At 44.4% G+C, this 19,896-nt stretch overlaps 1 protein-coding gene across 2 annotated transcripts in view; it reads right to left on the bottom strand.

Moving 5' to 3' along the window:
* The window catches only part of UBR1 (ubiquitin protein ligase E3 component n-recognin 1), a 121,460-nt gene that overhangs the window by 44,164 nt on the left and 57,400 nt on the right, over nt 1-19,896 (bottom strand). Inside the window, exons 14-27 of one of the 2 annotated variants that reach the window (XM_044271645.1) lie at nt 19,657-19,785; nt 19,225-19,405; nt 19,080-19,141; nt 17,164-17,274; nt 16,500-16,565; nt 15,314-15,418; nt 13,139-13,202; nt 10,101-10,225; nt 6,670-6,722; nt 5,643-5,745; nt 3,473-3,521; nt 3,223-3,377; nt 1,726-1,825; nt 1,322-1,434 (exon numbers count right to left, since the gene is read on the bottom strand). In XM_044271645.1, the coding sequence (XP_044127580.1) occupies nt 1,322-1,434; nt 1,726-1,825; nt 3,223-3,377; nt 3,473-3,521; nt 5,643-5,745; nt 6,670-6,722; nt 10,101-10,225; nt 13,139-13,202; nt 15,314-15,418; nt 16,500-16,565; nt 17,164-17,274; nt 19,080-19,141; nt 19,225-19,405; nt 19,657-19,785 (1,416 nt within the window). The remainder of the gene's footprint in view (nt 1-1,321; nt 1,435-1,725; nt 1,826-3,222; nt 3,378-3,472; nt 3,522-5,642; nt 5,746-6,669; nt 6,723-10,100; nt 10,226-13,138; nt 13,203-15,313; nt 15,419-16,499; nt 16,566-17,163; nt 17,275-19,079; nt 19,142-19,224; nt 19,406-19,656; nt 19,786-19,896) is intronic. The other variant, XM_044271646.1, reaches the window with a different exon arrangement.

The raw sequence follows: 19,896 nt of genomic DNA, 5'->3' as shown, positions 1-19,896 counted from the left end.
TTACAGATTTGGTTCACTTGAGTAATGTGGGCAGTGTAGACATCAGGTTAATGGAAGTGAGCTATACAATGTTGAGCATGGCTCAATGTTTTAGGTGCACCAACCATAAACAGGCCATACAGATTAGATAGCTGTTGGCCGAATGCTTGCTTGGCTGTCAATTATTCCTTTCTGACCCCTCTTTTCCTTATATACATGCACAATTGTGCATGGGATCTCAATAGGGAAAGGGAAATAGGCTGCAGCTAGACACCTCTGGCGGAGGATGATCTAAATGTTAATACCCAACTTCTGATCCTTCTTTACCCTGACATTTGCTGCTCGGGGAGAATATAGACACCCTTACACACATCTTATGGTTGGCCAGTCCTGCCGAAATCAGCAGGTTTGGACGATATTCATCTAATGTGTATTAAGGCTTCCAATTGTATGATTACTACTACTACTACTACTTTGTATATCATACCGTGCAGGATGTTTTTATCTTAGTTTTTTCTGTGATTGTTTTTGTCTATGTAGTATTTGCTTGAGGGAGTGGCACCTTCAAGTGTGAATGTGCACCTATTTTATCTTGGGCGTAGCATTCCTCTGCACTTTTGGCCTTCCTATCCAATAGAGCGCCTTGATTAGGTGGTACATATGGGTGTGCTTGCTCCTCCTCCCATCGGTTGCTTGATGCACATGGAGGTGACTAGGGGCAGCACACCATATGTGCGGAGTCTGGCGCTCCTGAACATAGATGCCTAATGGCTTAGGTAGGTTTAGCGTAGGACCCGCCTGACCTGGTACCACCTTGGCGCTTAGTAGGCGGGCACAGATGTGTTTTGATCAAAATATATTGGCTGAGTGTCTCAGATATTATCATATCAGAGTGAGGACTTTGTCCATATATAATACTTGCATCTACTTTACTAAGTGCATTATTATCTTACTTCTGTGATTTTCTTCAATAATATGGCCAGCGACATCCGCAGATTTGTATATCAGACCGTGCAGGATGTTTTTATCTTATTTTTTACTGTGAATTAACTAAATGTTAATACCCAACTTCTGATCCTTCTTTACCCTGACATTTGCTGCTGGGGGAAAATCAAAACACCCTTACACACATCATATGGTTGGCCAGTCCTGCCGAAATCAGCAGGTTTGGATGATATTTATCTAATGTGTATTAAGACTTCCAATTGTATGATTACTACTTCTACTAATACTAAAGCCATGCCAGTTTATCTACTATAAAATGATAGTTCATGATCACATGCTGATTGAGACGGAGATAAAACTTTCCCACACTAGAGATGCAATATACACCTGTCCTTACCTGCCATACCCAGCTTATCATGTCCTTCTGGGCCTCCAGTTGTGGCACAGCTTTCAGCTTCTCTAGCACAGTCACAAGACTTGAGGAATTCACATCTGAACTTCCAATTCCTGCTAGTACAAGAATATTTCATCAAACAAATGTGTTACCATTATATGCACCCTATTGAAATATGAATTTAGGTTCGAACTGTAAAATAAACTATGGAAGTTTGCTCACGTGGGAGAGTCATCATATAACAGCTCTATTTTAGTGCACAAGAAGAATACCTACATATGTGCCAAAACCTAAGACAGCAAGTAAAAGCACATCTTACACCACCGCTATATAGATCACGACTGGAGTTAGAAAAGTCAGCCTTGGTAAATATTCCCCCAATGTACTTAGAATAGCATCTTACTTACGTGATGCCTTGTGATAGAAATCAAATGTCACTTCCTCCTCAGCAGCCTTCTGTAGCTGACGTTTTTCTTCTATCAAACCCAGAGCTATAATATGAAGCGCCTACAATGATATAAAAAATATACAATGAACACAGACTATAAATTTGGCAAATAAATGAACAGAAGAACATATAGGTCTGTTTACACATAATGGCTCATTCACTTCTGCATTGGATGCTCTATTATGGACAGGGGCAAAGTAGAATGTAAAGTGGCCCTGGAAAAAAATACTAAACGTGGGCCTGTTTTGTAGTCGGGTCCATATTGATGGAAGGCAGGGCCAGCACAAGTAGACAGGGCCAGCAATACCATATTGTGGCACATTATATCACCCCAACAGAGCCAAATACCACATTCAAATCACAAAATACTGCCCAAAAAACTTCCACTGGCCCGCAGTGAGGAGGGCTCAGGCGGCCCACTTCGCACGAGCCGACTAGGAAATTTCCCTGTAAGATCTATGGCCAATCCTCCCTTGGTTATGGACCTCAGTCGCAGATTCAATCAAAGTATCAGACATAATAATGCAACAAGCTGTACTCTTGTCCAGTAAAATGCAGGACCCTATGGTACTGAATGTGCTCCGTCTGGCAACTTTTTGTGCTAGATGCAGAAATTCGGTTATTTTTGTTGCTCTGCTCCTGTGATGGAGATGTTAACTCAGCCGTGGTGAGCAGAGCAGAGGACGCTTTCTGTCTCCTTTTTCTGTATGTCCCAAAGAGATGAAGCAGGGATCAAATTACAACAGCAGGGAAGAAGCTCTGGCTGTTGTAACTTAAAGCAGCAGAGACAGGAGAGCGAAGGGGAATGCAAGATCTCCAGGGCCCCTCTCAACATCCCTACCTATCTGTGCCCAGTACATGTGCCCCTCTTGTGCCCCCCACTGCTAAGCCCAGAAGAGGATGAAGCGCTAAATGAGCATTCTCAGGGTTGTGGGGGCCCCAGGGGTCAGACCCACATTATTCATAAAGTAAAGGCAATATCATAGTGATAAATCATTATTTTATAAGTTGGTAAAACCCATTTAAGAACTACAGTTACTACAACAGTCTACAATGTGAATGACGCAGCGGTGCACATGAGTACAGATGGGAGGTCAAAGTTCCTATGCGCAGGGGACTGGAGGCATCGAGGATGGGAACCTCTCCTCTGGAACAGAGCGGCATTGTGTAGGCGAGCGTGTTTCTTTCCCCCTTTATCAGCCCTCGCTAAACATTTGTTTGAGGTTGTACAACTCCTTTAAACTGGCCACAGACATAGGATAATTGTCAGCAGATGTGGATTCATCAACAATCTAATGTTTTCCACTAAGCTTGCTGGGGAACTCTAGGAAGAGTTGGAATAACTGGGAGATGATGGTTCTTAGGTGGTTGAGGCCCTGTGCAATTGACCCTTTTACCCTGCCTATAATATACTCCTGTTGGTAGGAATAATAGCAACATATGAACATTACTGTACCATTTGTATCATGCCTTCAGTCCACAAGATTGCATCCTGTGTTGCTGCCCTCTGTACGATAGTCCGGAGAAGGTGCATCATCACATCACAGCACAGCAGGTTACTGACATTCTGGAAAGCTGGAGTAAACTCTGGAGGAGGTGGAGGTGGTAACGCTGTACAGAGTAAATTCATACACAAACAAATGTAGTTTACGATGGAACATATATATCCAGCTTAGTTAGCTGATATTGAGAGTTGACAGGCTTACCTTCAGAGCTATTTTCTTGTTTCCGCCGTTTTTTCTGTGTGTGGTCAGCCTGTAAGTGGAAAGAAAAAAAAAAAAGTTGTAAAAAAAATGTTAACTACTGAAGTAGAAATATTAACCAACAAAATACAGATCTGTGTATTAATATATATCTGTAGCACTAGCTTCATGTTAAAGGAGCTAGTCTTGGGCTCCACTATGACATTGGTTCACCTGACCATTGCATCACTTGAATGTTTTACCACTAAGGTCAGTGATTGGCTGTAGCAGTCACATATTGTTAATGTGAGGTCATCTGTACCGAAGAGGTGGTAATGGAAAAACAATGGTATTTACCAGGTCAATACTGCATATTTTAGTATTTTATCTTCCCTTGGTCAAGAACTTAAAGGGCTTCTGTCACCCCATTAAACCGATTTATTATTTTTTTTCTTTACTAATAATCCCTAAACTGCGATCTCATCATACATAAGCTAATTAATGATTTTTGTTCAGTAGAATTTGTTAAAAATTGATTTTTGAAATATGTAAATTACCTTGCTACCAACAAGTAGGGCGGCTACTTGCTGGTAGCAGCCGCGTCCTCCGATGGTAATGACGCCCCCTCTGCTTGTTGATTGACAGATCCCGTCCGCTGGCCCTTTCTCTGCTGGCCCTGCCTGTTTGATTCAATATCTGGCGCCTGCGCCGCGGCCGTACCTCTCTTCAATCTGCGCAGGCGCACTGAGAGGCGGCCACTCCATCCTCAATGCGCCTGCGCCGATGACGTCACATCTACACCCGGCGCAGGCGCATTGAGGAGCGAGCGGCCGCCTCTCAGTGCGCCTGCGCAGATTGAAGAGAGGTACGGCCGCGGCGCAGGCGCCAGATATTGAATCAAAACAGGCAGGGCCAGCAGAGAAAGGGCCAGCGGACGGGATCTGTCAATCAACAAGCAGAGGGGGCGTCATTACCATCGGAGGACGCGGCTGCTACCAGCAAGTAGCCGCCCTACTTGTTGGTAGCAAAGTAATTTACATATTTCAAAAATCAATTTTTAACAAATTCTACTGAACAAAAATCATTAATTAGCTTATGTATGATGAGATCGCAGTTTAGGGATTATTAGTAAAGAAAAAAAATAATAAATCGGTTTAATGGGGTGACAGAAGCCCTTTAAAGGGATTCTGTCACCTCTTTTTACCATATAGAGATGCGGACATGCACGGCTAGATCGCCGCTAGCATGTCCGCAATATACTTGTCCCATAGGTCTGTGTGGTTTTATTTAGGGGAAAAAATTATATATATATATATATATTATATATATATATATATATATATATATATATATATATATAAAAATCAGCCTGGTAAGGAGCCCAAGGGGCTGTACTAACTGTTCTTGGAGCCCAGCCACGCTCCCCCTGTGAAGGAGCCCATCACCGCCTGTATCCACGAATCTCCTTCTTGCTCACAAAGTCAGGTCGCCGTAATCTCACGATGCGTGAGCTCGCGCATGCGCAGTTCCTTCCCTGAGGCTAATGCCAGCACAGGGAAGGAACACTATGCCGGCACTGAGCATGCGCGAGTTTGCACATCGCGAGAGTACGACGATCTGACTTCGTGAGCAAGGAGGAGATTGCTGGTTACAGGCGGTCCTGGGCTCCTTCACAGGGGGCGTGGCTGGGCTCCAGAACGGTTAGTACAGCCCCTTGGGCTCCTTACCAGGCTGATTTACACATCTATAAAATCTTTTTTTCCCCTAAATAAAACCACACAGAGATATGGGACAGGTATATTGCGGACATGCTACATGCTAGCGGCAATCTAGTCGTGCATGTCCGCATCTCTATAGGGTAAAAAGAGGTGACAGAATCCCTTTAATTCCATGCCTCAAATGCACGGTGTTATGCTTCAATTCTCCTGTGGGGGCGCTGCAGACACACTAAACTCTAGCTGCTAAATACCCTCACACGTTAGAGTTGGATGCTGGAGGCCCATGATTAGCTTATCACAAGGGAACAAAAAAGGAAAAGTCCAAAGTGAACAACTGCTATAATTATGCACTACTTACATAGAGCTGTGCAAAATCAGTCACACAGGCTTGTTAAATTAATACAAAGCCCATTAACCCACCCATTTCTTATTGATGAATCAAAACTACGTAAACATCAGTCAGCGTCTTTTTTTACCTTACTGCGTTGGGTTTTGGTGTAATGATAGAAGAACACATTGAATTGGTCAAGATATTCATCCTTTAGTTCATAAACTCCATGTCCTGATACCCCTGGCTTTCTAAAAGAAAAGGAACATTTAATGCAAAGTTAGCCATGCTTGAAGACTATACCACCGCTGCTGGATTGCAAGGCGGTAAACCCTGGAAACAAGCAGTGTAATGCAATGGAAGCTGAATCCAGCCAGCAAAGGAGAAAATATGGACAATACATTAGTAAATGGCTTGTATTAACATGATAAATTTGCTGACGTGAGACAACCCCTTTAAGCCTACCACATCTCTTATATGCTATTGAGACATAAAAGATATCAGCAAACAGACTCCAAGATTTCAAAACCAAGTGACAAGGAGAAAAACTTGGTCCTAATCCCATGTGCAAAAGAAAGCAGTCTCCCAACTGTAAAGATGCGTTGCAGAAGCCAGCCCCTGCAGTGCCCCTAATTATTATCAATTTCACCTCTGCATGCTAGCTCACTTTCCGAGCAAGATCCAGGCTAATACTGGCTCATTCTTAGTATTTACCTTGCCCGTTGCCGTACAAGTATCTCAGGTTGATCTCAAACTATTAGAGGATTTTCAAAAAAGACTAGGGACTAGAGTTTTAGGTAAGGATTATGTTTCGAGTATGTTTACGCAGAGAATTTTCCATTCAGAGTTTGGTGTCTATTCTGCAACAAAATCCACAGGATTTCTCCATGGAATCCACGCAGTAGTTTAGAAGGTGATTCAGTTAAAAAAAAAAAAAAAAGAAAAAGGAATGCACGTGTCAATTCTTGCCATGACGATGGGCTTCACGGAGAGTGGCTCTAGTCGATGGGACTAAACCCGCATTCGCATCTGCAGCATATACACCTGAAAACCCTGCTGATTAAGTGCTAGATGGAAAAATACACCCAGCGAACATACCTTAGTTATATGGATTCCCTTTAATATATGGCGTACAACTAGTCAACAGATGTAACAATCACATATTAAACACTTACTTAAAATTAGCCACTTTGTTGATAAGAACATCCAAGCAAATGTCGGTATTCTCCTGCAAATGTACAAAAAGAATAATAGGATTCAAGGGAGTGTTTTACATGTAACCACTGCAACTCAGCGACCGATATCAATAGATACTAGTATTTCTCGCTCGTATCATTGGGGGACACAGAAGACTATGGGTATAGCTGCTGCCATTAGGAGGCGACACAAAGCAAAAAAGTGTTAGCTCCTCCTCTCAGCTATACCCCTCCTGCAGACACTGAGCTAATCAGTTTGAGCTTAGTGTCCGTAGGAGGCAGACATTTTTTCTGCAGGTCTGCCAACGTTTTTCCTTTTTGGTTTATTTTTCAGGTTTGGGCTGCAGGTGGGCTCTCACCACCTGTTTTTCCCACACTTGAGGGGGGAGACCATCAGGTCCTCAAGCCTGCTGCTCGTTCCCCACCTCTGGAAGACCATGAGGAACAGTGGATCTCAAATCCGCTGTTACCCGCCAGCTACAGTGTCACCTTGCTACTACTTCTGGAAGTCCCCGCTGTTACCGGTGTAGTCACCCTCCCCAAGGAGCAGCACACTGAGGAAGGTAACACTGCTGGAATCAGGGTGGGCAGAAACCATCTGGGTAAGTATATTACCTACCTCCCCTGCTGGCCCCCCCTATGCCTGAGCCCCCTTCTCCTGTGTTCTCTAAGTGAAGACAGGACAGGAATTTATGTTGTTTCTCCTAAGCCTTGGCCCCTGTATCTGGTGACTCTCCACCTCGGTTCCACCTCCGGTCCCCAGCCCCATCCACCCCCTGCGAGACAGTCCCGGGGTTCGCATGTCTCCTTGGGTGGCCACCGCTTTTCTACTCGGGGCATCAGTACGCCCGCTCCTGGCCTCCAGTGCACTCTGCTCTCTCCCTACATCACCACCCCAACCCGAAGTTCTTCTGGTCGGCCCCGCCTGTACTCCAGGCCGCCCCCGGATACCATACGTCTTGTTGCATTAACCCCTCCACAGGCGGAATAATTACTCTCATACTGGATATCATCTGTCCTGTCGGCTTTCCCCCTTCTATTGGGGGATTAGTTGCACCACAATTTCGTGCTAGAGATCCTGCAGCATTACCCTCCCCCCAATTGACAGAGTAGTTGCACAACCAGTAGTGCTTGCACTATCAGTGGACCCTGTACATCTTTTCGGTTCCCCTCTTTCCGTCAGCGGAGTAATTCCACTACCTGGAAACTGTTCCTCCTATTACATTATCCGTCTTTCTTCAGTGGAGTAATTGCTTCAACATTGTCTACCGCGACTACTCTCATTTGTTCCTTGTCGCATAGCATCCCGTTACATTGGTGGCCTATTGGCTAGACACGGTACCTACAATCGCCTTATCCCCCGTCATAGGTGGTATTTTGGCACTACTGCTGGATGCCGTGACTGCTTCACACTACCCCCCTCCTCAGGTAGTCTTAGTTTGGATTGGTGTCTGGCACCTATGTGGCAGCCTCTGTCTTCCAGGTCGGCCTGTAGCTCTAACGTGCCGTTGGCATACCTCGTACCTTTCCTCATGCCTTGAGTCCCTGGGAGGGGCAATCTCATTTGGTTGATTGTCATTGGCACGCCCGTCATCCACACTCCTTCTATAGGTGGAACGTCTGCTCTGATTACCAGTTTTCTTCCTTCTCAGGTGGAGTGTTGCACTAGCACTAATTCTTGGTGGCTATTGCTGTTGTCCCCATGTTCAGGTGGAGTCTCTCCTCTGACCCTAGAGGCTACTACTGCGTGAACCCTTCCCAGGGGGGATTTTTGCGTTCATCCTTCAACTGCGGCTTACATGATGCATGGGCGGGGAACTACATTTATGGTTTTCTCCACATCCCCTTCCTCCATGTGGAGTATCCGCCCTGGCATTCCGGCGGTATCTACCTAGCATTCCTCCTTCTAGGCATGGGAGGCTTGGTGCCTTCTCGCTAGTTGTAGTTGGATCGTGTCTACATTTCCTTCTTCCACAAGGGGCACTTTGCTTATGTTCTGCCATGACACGCTGCGGCTGAGGGGTTTGCTCACTTCTGCTGGGCATTAGTACGTATTCTGTACCTGGCATAACATACCAATTTCTATGGCGCTGGCTTAGCGCCTTGTTCCTTTTACATGTACCGCATTGCCTCTACAATCTACTACGGTGACAGCACCAGCATTCCCTCCGTGTGGGGTTTGGGTATGCATATGTGAGTTGTCTGCATGGCTCCCCTCACCGGGTCGAGCGGTCGTGCTGCCCTTGTTGTCACCTCTAAGTGCTGGTTTTCTACTAGGCCGCATCGGCTGCTTCTACTTCTCCCCTTCCGCAGGGCGAGTAGTTGTGCTACCTCACATACTTTTACTGCCTGCTCGGCCAGTGTTCATAGCCATTGGGTTCTCCTATGCCCCCTTCCTGCTGTGGGGTGCTGCGTGGGTGGTGTTGGTTCTGTTACCAGTTTTTTTCTGGGGTTTTGTGGCGTTCGGGGTCCACACTCTCTTCCTGGCACAGTATTTTTCCTATCTCTGGTTCCTGTCTGCAGATTCCGATTAGGTCTGCCAGTTCAGTCAGCCTTTTATGGAGAATCAGACGGCTTCTCTCCCCTCTTGTTCTGGAATTTAAAGAGGACCTTTCACTAGAATAAAAAAATCTAAACTAACTATACAGACATGGAGATACCGGAGGCTATACCGGGAGAACGGAGCAGCGCCCAGGTATAACAGTAAGTGCAGGAAGATCCCTGGGCGCCGCTCTACATGTCTGTATAGTTAGTTTAGATTTTTTATTCTAGTGAAAAGTCGTCTTTAACGTCCCATGGTCTTCTTTGTCCCCCAATGATACAAGCAAGAAAATAGGATTTTTTGTGCTTACCTGTAAAATCCTTTCCTCACTGAGTTCATTGGGGGACACAGCTCCCACCCTGTATGTACATTGCTGGTTCTCCTAGATGGGTCCTTCTGGTTCTTGATGATGACCCATCTCCAGTTTTCTTCCTTTTTATTGTCTTCTGTGGGCTTCTCCTGGCTGCTCCTACTGCTTTTGTACAAACTGATTAGCTCAGTGTCTGCAGGAGGGGTTTAGCTGAGAGAAGGAGATAACACTTTTTTTGCTTAGTGCCGCCTGGTGTCCCCCAATGAACTCAGCGAGAAAAGGATTTTACAGGTAATCACAAAATATCCTATTATTCAGAATTATATTACAGTATTATGCATTCTGTACTGTATCTAGCTAAAAGAGGATGAAGAATGCAAAAGAATATCCTGCCCTTCCAATAGTGTACTCGTGGGAACAAGAAATTATTGGATTTAAGAAAACACATCTACTGAGGTATTTTAAAGGATGATATCTCCAGGTACAAATTCACATGTGGCAATGCTCCTTCTTTCTTTACTTTGGCATTGTGGGGTTTATAGCAGGAGCTATACTTACAGTTTCTGGCAAGGCTTTAGCAATGGCACTGTGAGCCATGGGTTCAATACACAAGAGATGGATAATTTCTCTCATCATGCATTCCTCTTTGGTAACATTGCTGACACCCGGCATATACCGTTCACCTGTACAAGAATTTATAATGATATCAAAGAAATGTATTTAAACATATTGACTGCATGCGTAGTCACTAAAATTCTTCAGTATATATATAGATATCTTATGTGTATATATATTGTAAGGGATCGCTCTCTCTCAGGGGGTCGCAATCACAGACTTCTCCTTTGACAACAGGGTTCAAGTACAAAAGGTGCTTTATTTTGGCACTTCAGCACCATCACACACATAAACATCGAAAATAAACACCTGCCCATCTGGGCTCTACCTAATACACGTGTTGTCGCTACCTCACCTATAGAGCGCCGTTCACACACGGGATTAGATCCGGCTTCCTCAGCCATATATGGTCCAGCAGCCTCCAGGCTGTGACCATACCAGCACCCTTGGGGGGAGATGGTCCAGAAGTTCTCCCTACTCTGACCGTGCGACACTCTCCGTAGGCGTCGCTGGGCCCCCCCAAACTTCAGGCTTTACAAAGTCTCGTGGCCCCTCAGCCCTCCTGGCTGAGACAACACAGAGCCTCTCAGGCTCCCCTCTCTCGGGGTTCCTCAGCCTTTCTCCCTCCAAGTCATACACAGAGGGTTGTTTTATCCCTCCTTGATTACAGCAGCAGGCCTCACCTGCGATCACCTCCGGCAAAAGACAATACATGTAGTGGAAGGGTGTGGACTGGCAGATCCCACTACCAAACCTAACCCCCAGTCCACATATAATCCAGCCCAGAACAACATCTAGACAAAACGGTCTCAGCAAACTACACTTTGCTGAAACCACTGCAGCTTTCTGGATTTCAGTTATCTCACCCAGCTGAGGTATCTGGGTGCGATATACATGCCTCCCAGCACTTATACTGTACACATCACATACCGTATTTTTCGCCGTATAAGACGCACCGGCGTATAAGACGCACCTAGGTTTTTGGGGAGGAAAATAAGAAAAAAAATATTTTTAACCAAAAGGTGTGCTGTGGGTTTGGAACTAGGTGGTCTGTGGATGGCACTATTACTGGGGATCTGTGGATGACGGACACGGTTATGGGGGGATCTGTGGATGACGGACACTGTTATGGGGGGATCTGTAGATGACGGACACTGTTATGGGGGGATCTGTGGATGACTGACACTGTTATGGGGGGATCTGTGTATGACGGACACTGTTATGGGGGGAACTGTGGATGACGGACACTGTTAGGGGGGAACTGTGGATGACAGACACTGTTATGGGGGGATCTGTGGCTTTCACTGTTACAGGGGGATCTGTGGCTGGCACTGTTACAGGGGGGGATCTGTGGATGGCACTGTTATACATGTGTCATCCATAGACCCTCCCAGCCCATAACTGTGCCATCCACAGATCCCCCGCCGCTCCTGTATACTAATATAATATGTCTTATTCAATTAATAGTTATTAAATATGCCTCTTTATTCCTAAAAGTACCTTAAATCCGAAGCGCTTCAGTACAATGCCGGCAGGCCGGGCAGCCGGCGCGGCGCGTCACTCACTGACGTCACTTGCCTGCGCCGCCTGCTTCATTCATAAAGTAGGCGGCGCAGGCACGTGACATCAGGGAGTTACGCTGCCGCCCGCCCAGCCTGCATTACTACTGAAGCGCTAAGGATTTAAGGTACTATTAGGCATAAAGGGGCATATTTAATAACCATTCATTGAATATGACATATTTTATTAGTACACCGGAGCGGCGGGGCGGGCCTTTAGTACAGTGACTGCACCGCCCCGCCGCTATTGCCGGCCCCAGCTCCTCCTCCCAGTCCCTCCCCGAGTCCTCGCTCTCTTTACATCGCTGCCAGCGATGTAAAACTGACTGCATTCGCCGTATAAGACGCAGGGGCATTTCTCCCCCATTTTGGGGGAAGAAAAAGTGCGTCTTATACGGCGAAAAATACGGTATATATATATATATATATATATATATATATACACACAGTACAGACCAAAAGTTTGGACACACCTCATTCAAAGAGTTTTCTTTACTTTCAAGACTGTTGGAAGACCATTTCAGGTGACTACCTCTTGAAGCTCATCAAGAGAATGCCAAGAGTGTGCAAAGCAGTAATCAAAGCAAAAGGTGGTTACTTTGAAGAACCTAGAACATGATATATTTTCAGTTGTTTCACACTTTTTTGTTATGTATATAATTCCACATGTGTTAATTCAGAGTTTTGATGCCTTCAGTGTGAATCTACAATTTTCATAGTCATGAAAATAAAGAAAACTCTTTGAATGAGAAGGTGTGTCCAAACTTTTGGTCTGTACTGTATGTATATATATATATATATATATATATATATATATATATATTTGCATCCTATGTGCATGGCTGACAAATATCTACATAGGGATAGCTTTCATTTGAATTAAGGGTTCATTCACATGTCTGTATTTCTGGATCCGCATCCATTCGACAATTTTGCGGAAAGAGTGCAAACCCATTTATTTTAATGCATTTCAGCGCAATGTCCACATCCGTAGATCTGTTCTGCAGCCCCGCAAAAAAGATAGAGCATGTCCTATTCTTGTCCACGATTGCGGACAAGAATAGGCATTTCTATCATAGAGCTGGCCGTTTGCGTTCCGCATAATGCCGGCTGGTGTCCGTGACTGCAAAACACTTACTGTCGTGTGGATGGACCCTAAATGTTACAATTTACAAATGCTGACAATTTTTCCAATGTCTTAGATGGCAATAGGCTGTCTCTGACATTTGCTTAATTACTAATGATACATTCAATAAGTAAATTAACTTGACAAGAAGTTTAGGCTCCTATCACAAGCTACATCTTCAGAGTAAATATTTCATGGGCTGCTATGTTTTGCAGCACATTTTGCACATAAATCCAACTTTAATAGCTTCACCTTCCCGTCTTGGTTGCTTTGCCACAAAATGGACAGGTTCTTACCAATAATGCAAATGAGAACATGTAGCATTTCCTCAATTAGACTGTTCCACTGCCTCGCCTGGTCCTAAAAATATAAGAAACGTAACGATAGATCGCATTAAGCAAAATATAAATGTTCAGAATCTGTGTACTTAGAACTTGACACCAATGATACCATTCTAGTTGTACTCGATCCTACTACAATCCATTAATATTAAGTATAGAAAAAATTCCAGCCATGATAGGATTTTTACAATGAGGAAATAGATATAGGAGAACACAATAAGTGACAATAATGCTTGACAATTGTAGGACAGCATAAATTATGATGAATCTTTTCTAAATCTTTCCCAACTTGGTACGAGCTTAGTTGACAAACATTATATGGTAATTCTCATCTAAGAAAAGCCAATAATATAGTCACATTTTCTGGTACAGTTTCTACATTATTGCAACACTCTATACAGGTTATAGCCGAGTTCCTAGTTTTTCACTGGAGTTTTCCTTTACGCCTTTTAGGCTACTTTCACACTCGCGTTTTGTGCAGATCCGTCTTGTATCTGCACAGAAGGATCCGCACCAATAATGCAAACACTTGTATCCAATCAGAACGGATTTGTTTGCATTATTCATTAAAAAAATGGATCCGTCTTGACTTACATTAAAAGTCAATGGGGGACAGATCCGTTTTCAATTACTCCATACTGTGTCAGTAAAAAACAGATCCGTCCCCATTGATTTACATTGTAAGTCTAGACGGATCCGTTTGGCTCCTCATAGTCAGACGGTCACCAAACGCTGCAAGCTATGTTTTAGTGACCGTCTAAAAAGCGCAACGGAGGCCAAACGCAGCCAAATTGATGCATTCTGAACGGATCCTTATCCATTCAGAATGCATTGGGGCTGAACTGATCAGTTTTGGGCTGCTTGTGAGAGCCCTGAAACGGATCTCACAAGCGGACCCAGAAACGCCAGTGTGAAAGTAGCCTTAAGGGCATCTGTCAGCAGATTTGTCCCTATGACACTGGCTGACCTGTTAATATGTGTCCTTGGCAGCTAAAGACATCTGTGTTGGTCCCATGTTCATATGTGTCCACATTGCTGAGAATAATTATGTTGTAATATATGCAAATGAGCCTCTAGGAGCAATGGGGGCGTTGTTGTTACACCTAGAGGCTCAGGTCTCTCTTCAACTGCCGCACCCTCTGCACTTTGACAGGGCCAGGTGTGATGACGTTTTCACTGCCTGGTCCTGTCAATCGAAGTGCATAGGTCTTGGCAGTTACAAGAACTGGGTGTAACGACAACGCCCCCGTTGCCCCATCTGTGCTGTCTTCCTTGCACAGGAGCAGAGCCGGTGCCATGCGGCGGCTTGTGCTGCTGTCGCTACCTAGGACCAGCCCTGCACAGGAGCTGACGGCACAGATCGTGCTGACTTCCATGTACATGCACCTGGCTGGCAGCAGCACTTCATGGGAAACACCAAGACCACATTTTCAGTAATAATCAAGGAAATACAGATAAGCCCTGCGAACACTGAAACTAGTAAAAAGTTAGGCTTGGAAAAGTAACCAACATACACCACTGCATAGGCAAAAAAAAACACAGCTAAATATATATATTTCACTGTAAGGAATAGCGTAGTGTCAAGATAAACTGACATACCAGCCAGCAGACTGGATCCAAACAGGTGAACGTAGCCCCATAACATACGATTAGCACAACGCTGTTACTAGCACTGAGATTGTCAGTGACGTTTTGTGGTCACAAGTCTACAGTAAATTGTCTATAACTTTTATGGCTATTCATTTAAAGTAGTTTTCTGTTACATAGACACTGATGGTCTATTCTAAGGACCGGTCCTAAATATCAGGTGGGGGCCGACACCCTGCACCCACACATTCTGCTCTTTCAGGAAACCGCCAGAAACTACATACCTGGAAGCACAAGGCTATGTGCACTGTATAGCAACCATGCTGGGGTACTGCAGCGGTGCTTCAGCATGCCGACAAAGGAAATTACATAGTGGACAAAGCCTTCTATCTAATGTATAGTATACATCGCCGGCCCCCGGCCGAAAAAGCTGATCGGTGGTTTGCGGGGTGTACTGCGGATAGGTCATCAATATCTATGTCCTGAAAACTGCCAACAAAATGTTTAGCACTGATTGTCTGACAAAGGGGTTAAAAGTCTTACCAAGTCTTTGGATGGCATAGAAACTTTAGACAAAGCCTCTACAAGCTCATATCTGTCCAGCACCATTAGCAGGAAACTATTTGGATCCATGTATGATGCCCCAATCTAAAGAGGGGAAATGAAAATACATTACATACTAAAAAAAAAAAAAATAGTAGAAATGTTTCCTCTACAGTAAATCATTAGGTTTTATAAAAATAAATATTGCTCGTTTCTATGGTTACGGCCACACTGTAATCCAGCAGCAGTGGCTGTGCTTGCACACTGTAGGAAAAAGCGCCAGCCTTGCCACCCCGTATATACGCTGTTGCAGTGGTCGTAACACTTGGATATGAGCAATGTATAATGTGATGAAAAAATTAATCCAGCCAGCAAAGGAGGCAATATGGAGAATCACAATACATTAGTAAGTGCCTTGTGGTAACTTTCCCGGTAATGTGTAGAGAGTATGGCGAGTGCCGCATTCTTTATTCTACATGAGAAATGACATTTGCTGAAGTGAGACAACCCACTGAAGACAATCGCTGGAAGTGGATACAGACTACTACTCCCCCTGTGTCATGAGCAGAGGCAATAGTCTGAAGTTATAGAAAAATCTGTAGTCTCGCTAACCTACAGTCAGTAGAAGAAGCTGGAACGGCTTAAAGGGAACCTGTCATGTGGATATTTGATTATAATCTAACTAATTATATACAACCATTAACTACTAAAGTGCCTTAGATGTATTCACTTACTGGTGTGACAGATGGTTACCTCATAATATACACACAAAGATGCCGCATGCTAATGAGCTGATTTGAGTCCAGCGTGATGTCATTGAGTCCAGCGTATATTTAATTAACAGCTATAGCCACTCCCCTGCCCACCTGCTGCTGATTCATATGGAACTGTCATTCAGCAGCAGGTGGGCGGGGAGAGTCAGGAGCTCATGAATATTCAGGACTCATCATTATGAGCTGGAGCTTTTCAATACAAGATGTTGGCAGATTGACTGGGTCAATTAAAGAAAGTGACCCAGCATTTTGCTAAGAGAATCGGTCACTTATTTATGTTGCCCTTAGTTAGGACACCCTAAAACTGGTGACAGGTTCCCTTTAAAGTGCACATTCTCTGTAATTTTTTCAGAGGTGGAGGCTATATACAGCAAATTATTGGAATTAGCGCTTCATGGATTGTATGCAAATACCTGCAACATCACAATGTCTTTATCATACATCTCTTCCCTGCATTTCACATCCTGATAGTAGAAAACCTAAAAAGGAACACAGCAGATAAAGATAGTTTGAAGCAGTTATACAATATGAGACCCACCAGAACATAAAATCATAAGCCTATTTAGATATTCTAACAGGGGCTCTAGACGCTTTCCAATATTAGCTGCATGACGGCATCACATTTTTTTTAAAAGCGATACTCCTATCTTGAAGATCTTAATTTACCTTTATTTTCAATTCTTCCCCATTTAGGAGATATCTACTGTGGTGTAAACTAGATCTCTTCCTTATCCTTTCTATTATGGCCACTGGTTACGGCCACCATCAGACAGCAGCGGCTATTACAATCTTCTCTATGCTCCTGGTTGGGTTCCTAGCAGCAGCACACACAGGGGCCCGACCACCTCTCTGCTGGCCAACAAAAGGAAGGCAAGCACAGGAGCCAACCTATTCTCATGTTCGGTGAATTACAAGCGTGTACCACTTAGTACTGCCCAATCAGCCAGAGGATTAGGGCGGCACAGTGCAAAGTATGCCCGTTCTGTGAAGTTTGGAATATGGTCACCAGGCAAAACATCTATTGTTCTGTGAGTGTAATCATAACCTGAATGCAGCACTTTCCCCACTTCTTTGTACCTGGCTTAATATTGTGAGGCCATTTCTCTTCCACATCTCAGCTGCTACTTGACCAGCAAGCACCAGACATCGCAATGGACTTTCAATGAGAAGTTCCATCTGGAAGTCATCCTGATCAGAATACAGAAACATGATGTCATTATTACACAAATAGACATGATCTATGAATGCCCGTATACCGTGCAGGACCCACAAGCTGTACTTGCTGAGCCCCAGCTGCACTAGTTATTGTTACAAACATCAAGGACAGGTCAAGTCTGACAATTAGTGGTAACCCGCAGGCAGATCATCCCCCCTCTCCTTCACTACAAGGTCAGGTTCCTGCGTACTCTTCCCTGCCAATCAAGAAGGAGAGAGTGCGACTGGGAGAGGAGCAAGGGTGCACTGAGTGACTTGGGCTCGCCTTTGGTTGTCCGAGATTAATCCACATCACATCTAAAGAGACTCTGAGGGACCCGTACAGTGAAAACCCCAAATAAGTGACCCTATTTTGGAAACTCCACCCATCAAGGGGTTAAAGGGCTTCTGTCATCAAGAACATGGTTATTACACTGGCTGACTTCAGACATGTGCCGTTGTCAGCTGAAGCTAACAGACTTTGTCCCTCCTTTTTATGTGCCTCCGTTTTTGTGAAAAATAAACTTTTATTTTATGCAAATGAGCCTCTAGATACAATGGGGGTGTTGCCCCTACTCTCAGAGGCTCCGTTTTCCCTCCTCTGGCCACGCCCCCAACATTGTGATTGTCAGGGCCAGGCAGAGTTTACGTCCTCTTGTCTGATCCTGTCAATCAACATGTTGAGGGCGTGGCCAGAGGAAGGAGAGCCGAGCCTCTAGGAGTAGGGGCAACACCCCCTTTGCTCCTAGAGGCTCATTTGCATAAAATAAAAGTTTATTTTTCACATAAACGGAGACACCTAGAAAGAAGGTATAAAGACTGTTAGCTCCAGCTGACAATGGCACATGTCTGAAGTCAGCCAGTTTAATAACCATATTCCTGATGACAGAAGCCCTTTAAGTCATTATTTCGACACCACAGGTATTTTGCAGAAATTAATGAGCAGGGGACAGTGCAAAATAAAAATTGCAAGTTGTCCACGGATATGTCATTTCAGTGCCCAATATGTTGTGCTCAGCTTGTGCCTTTTAAGACATACCACGTTCTTTAAATTGTTGGGTGGGTTCTACTGGGTACGCAAACGCAATAAATGTGGACATAAACTGCTGTATTGTACTACAGTGAGCCTTACATATCGGCAGACCTTTAGATGTGGCAGTCAGCATTGGTCGGCTGTCAGTAACCGCCAGGCCCCTATCACTTATCCAGCAAGCATAGTCCCTGCGCCCACCCAATCTGTTGCGAACTGAATCGCCTCAGGGCACTTTTGCAGCCATTTTCTGCCTGTGCCTTTAGAAGAGGTAGGTCTTAAGCTTCTTCCTAATGCATTCTGAATGGATAAGGATCCGCTCAGAATGCATCAGTTTGCCTCCATTCCTCCTTGGAGGCGGACACCAAAACGCTGCTTGCAGCGTTTTGGTGTCCGTCTGACGAAACTGAGCCAAACGGATCAGTCCTGACACACAATGTAAGTCAATGGGGACGGATCCATTTTCTATGACACATTCTGGCACCATAGAAAACTGATCCGTCCTCCATTGACTTTTAATGGTGTTCAACGAGGAATCCGTCTTGGCTATGTTACAGATAATACAAACAGATCCGTTCTGAACGGATGCAGACGGATGCATTATTTGAACAGATCCGTCTGGGCAGATCCATGACGGATCCGCACCAAACGTGAGTGCGAAAGTAGCCAAATGTGCCATATGTGAAACTAAAACAGCAGCTAAATCAAATAACTTTATCCTTAAAAAAAGTGATTTACCATTTATAATAAAGTGACCGGTAATACTCACAGGGGAAATAAGTTCTGGCAGTTTTGTGATGAGACCCGTTTTACTCATTTGTGAATGTAAACCTGCAATAAAACATGATTAACACGAGATGTATATGTAGAATATCAACATCCTCAGAGGGAATGACAGGAAACATTGTGCTCACCTGCCAACATCCGGGAGAGGGGCAGATGTATGCTGACAGGATCCCGAGAGACTTTAAATGGATAACTTTGATAGGAATGACCACACATCTCCACAAGTGTCTTCGGCGGAGAGGCTGCTGGTTTAAAGCACTGAAGGACACTGCGATGACAATCCTTGTAGGTCTTCAGCAATACATCTTCCTTTAATACAGAATATATATATATATATATATATATATATATATATAGAGAGAGAGAGAGAGAGAGAGATAGTAAGGAATTGAGGAGGAGAGAAAAGCACAGATCAGATAGCAGTACATAGGGCAGTACAGTAGTACCAAGTATACACATTCCAGTGTATATGTCTAAAAGCTATGAGCCAAAATGGAGTGGGAGTAATTACTTGTGAATTCTACATTTACTACAAACTGAAGAACCGGAAATGCCCTTACATTGCTGGCACACCACTCCTGGATTAACAGCAGTACGTTCTTCAGCTGCATCTGCATGGCTATCGCAGCCTCCCAGTCAGAATCCATCTCCACGTGCTGTCCTATCATTCGGCTTACTGCCTCCATGCCCTGGGCCAAAAGACAGACTAAAGTTAAAGTAGCATTTTGGGGACTTTCAAGAATACATTTACGTTATATTGTTAAAGGGGGTTTCCAGGAGTTAGGTCATCAATATCTAAT

The sequence above is a fragment of the Bufo gargarizans genome, chromosome 11 (genome assembly GCF_014858855.1).
Source record: "Bufo gargarizans isolate SCDJY-AF-19 chromosome 11, ASM1485885v1, whole genome shotgun sequence".
NCBI classification, from domain to species: domain Eukaryota; kingdom Metazoa; phylum Chordata; class Amphibia; order Anura; family Bufonidae; genus Bufo; species Bufo gargarizans.
Note: the sequence above shows the minus strand (reverse complement) of the source record. Positions and strands in the feature narration are given on the sequence as shown.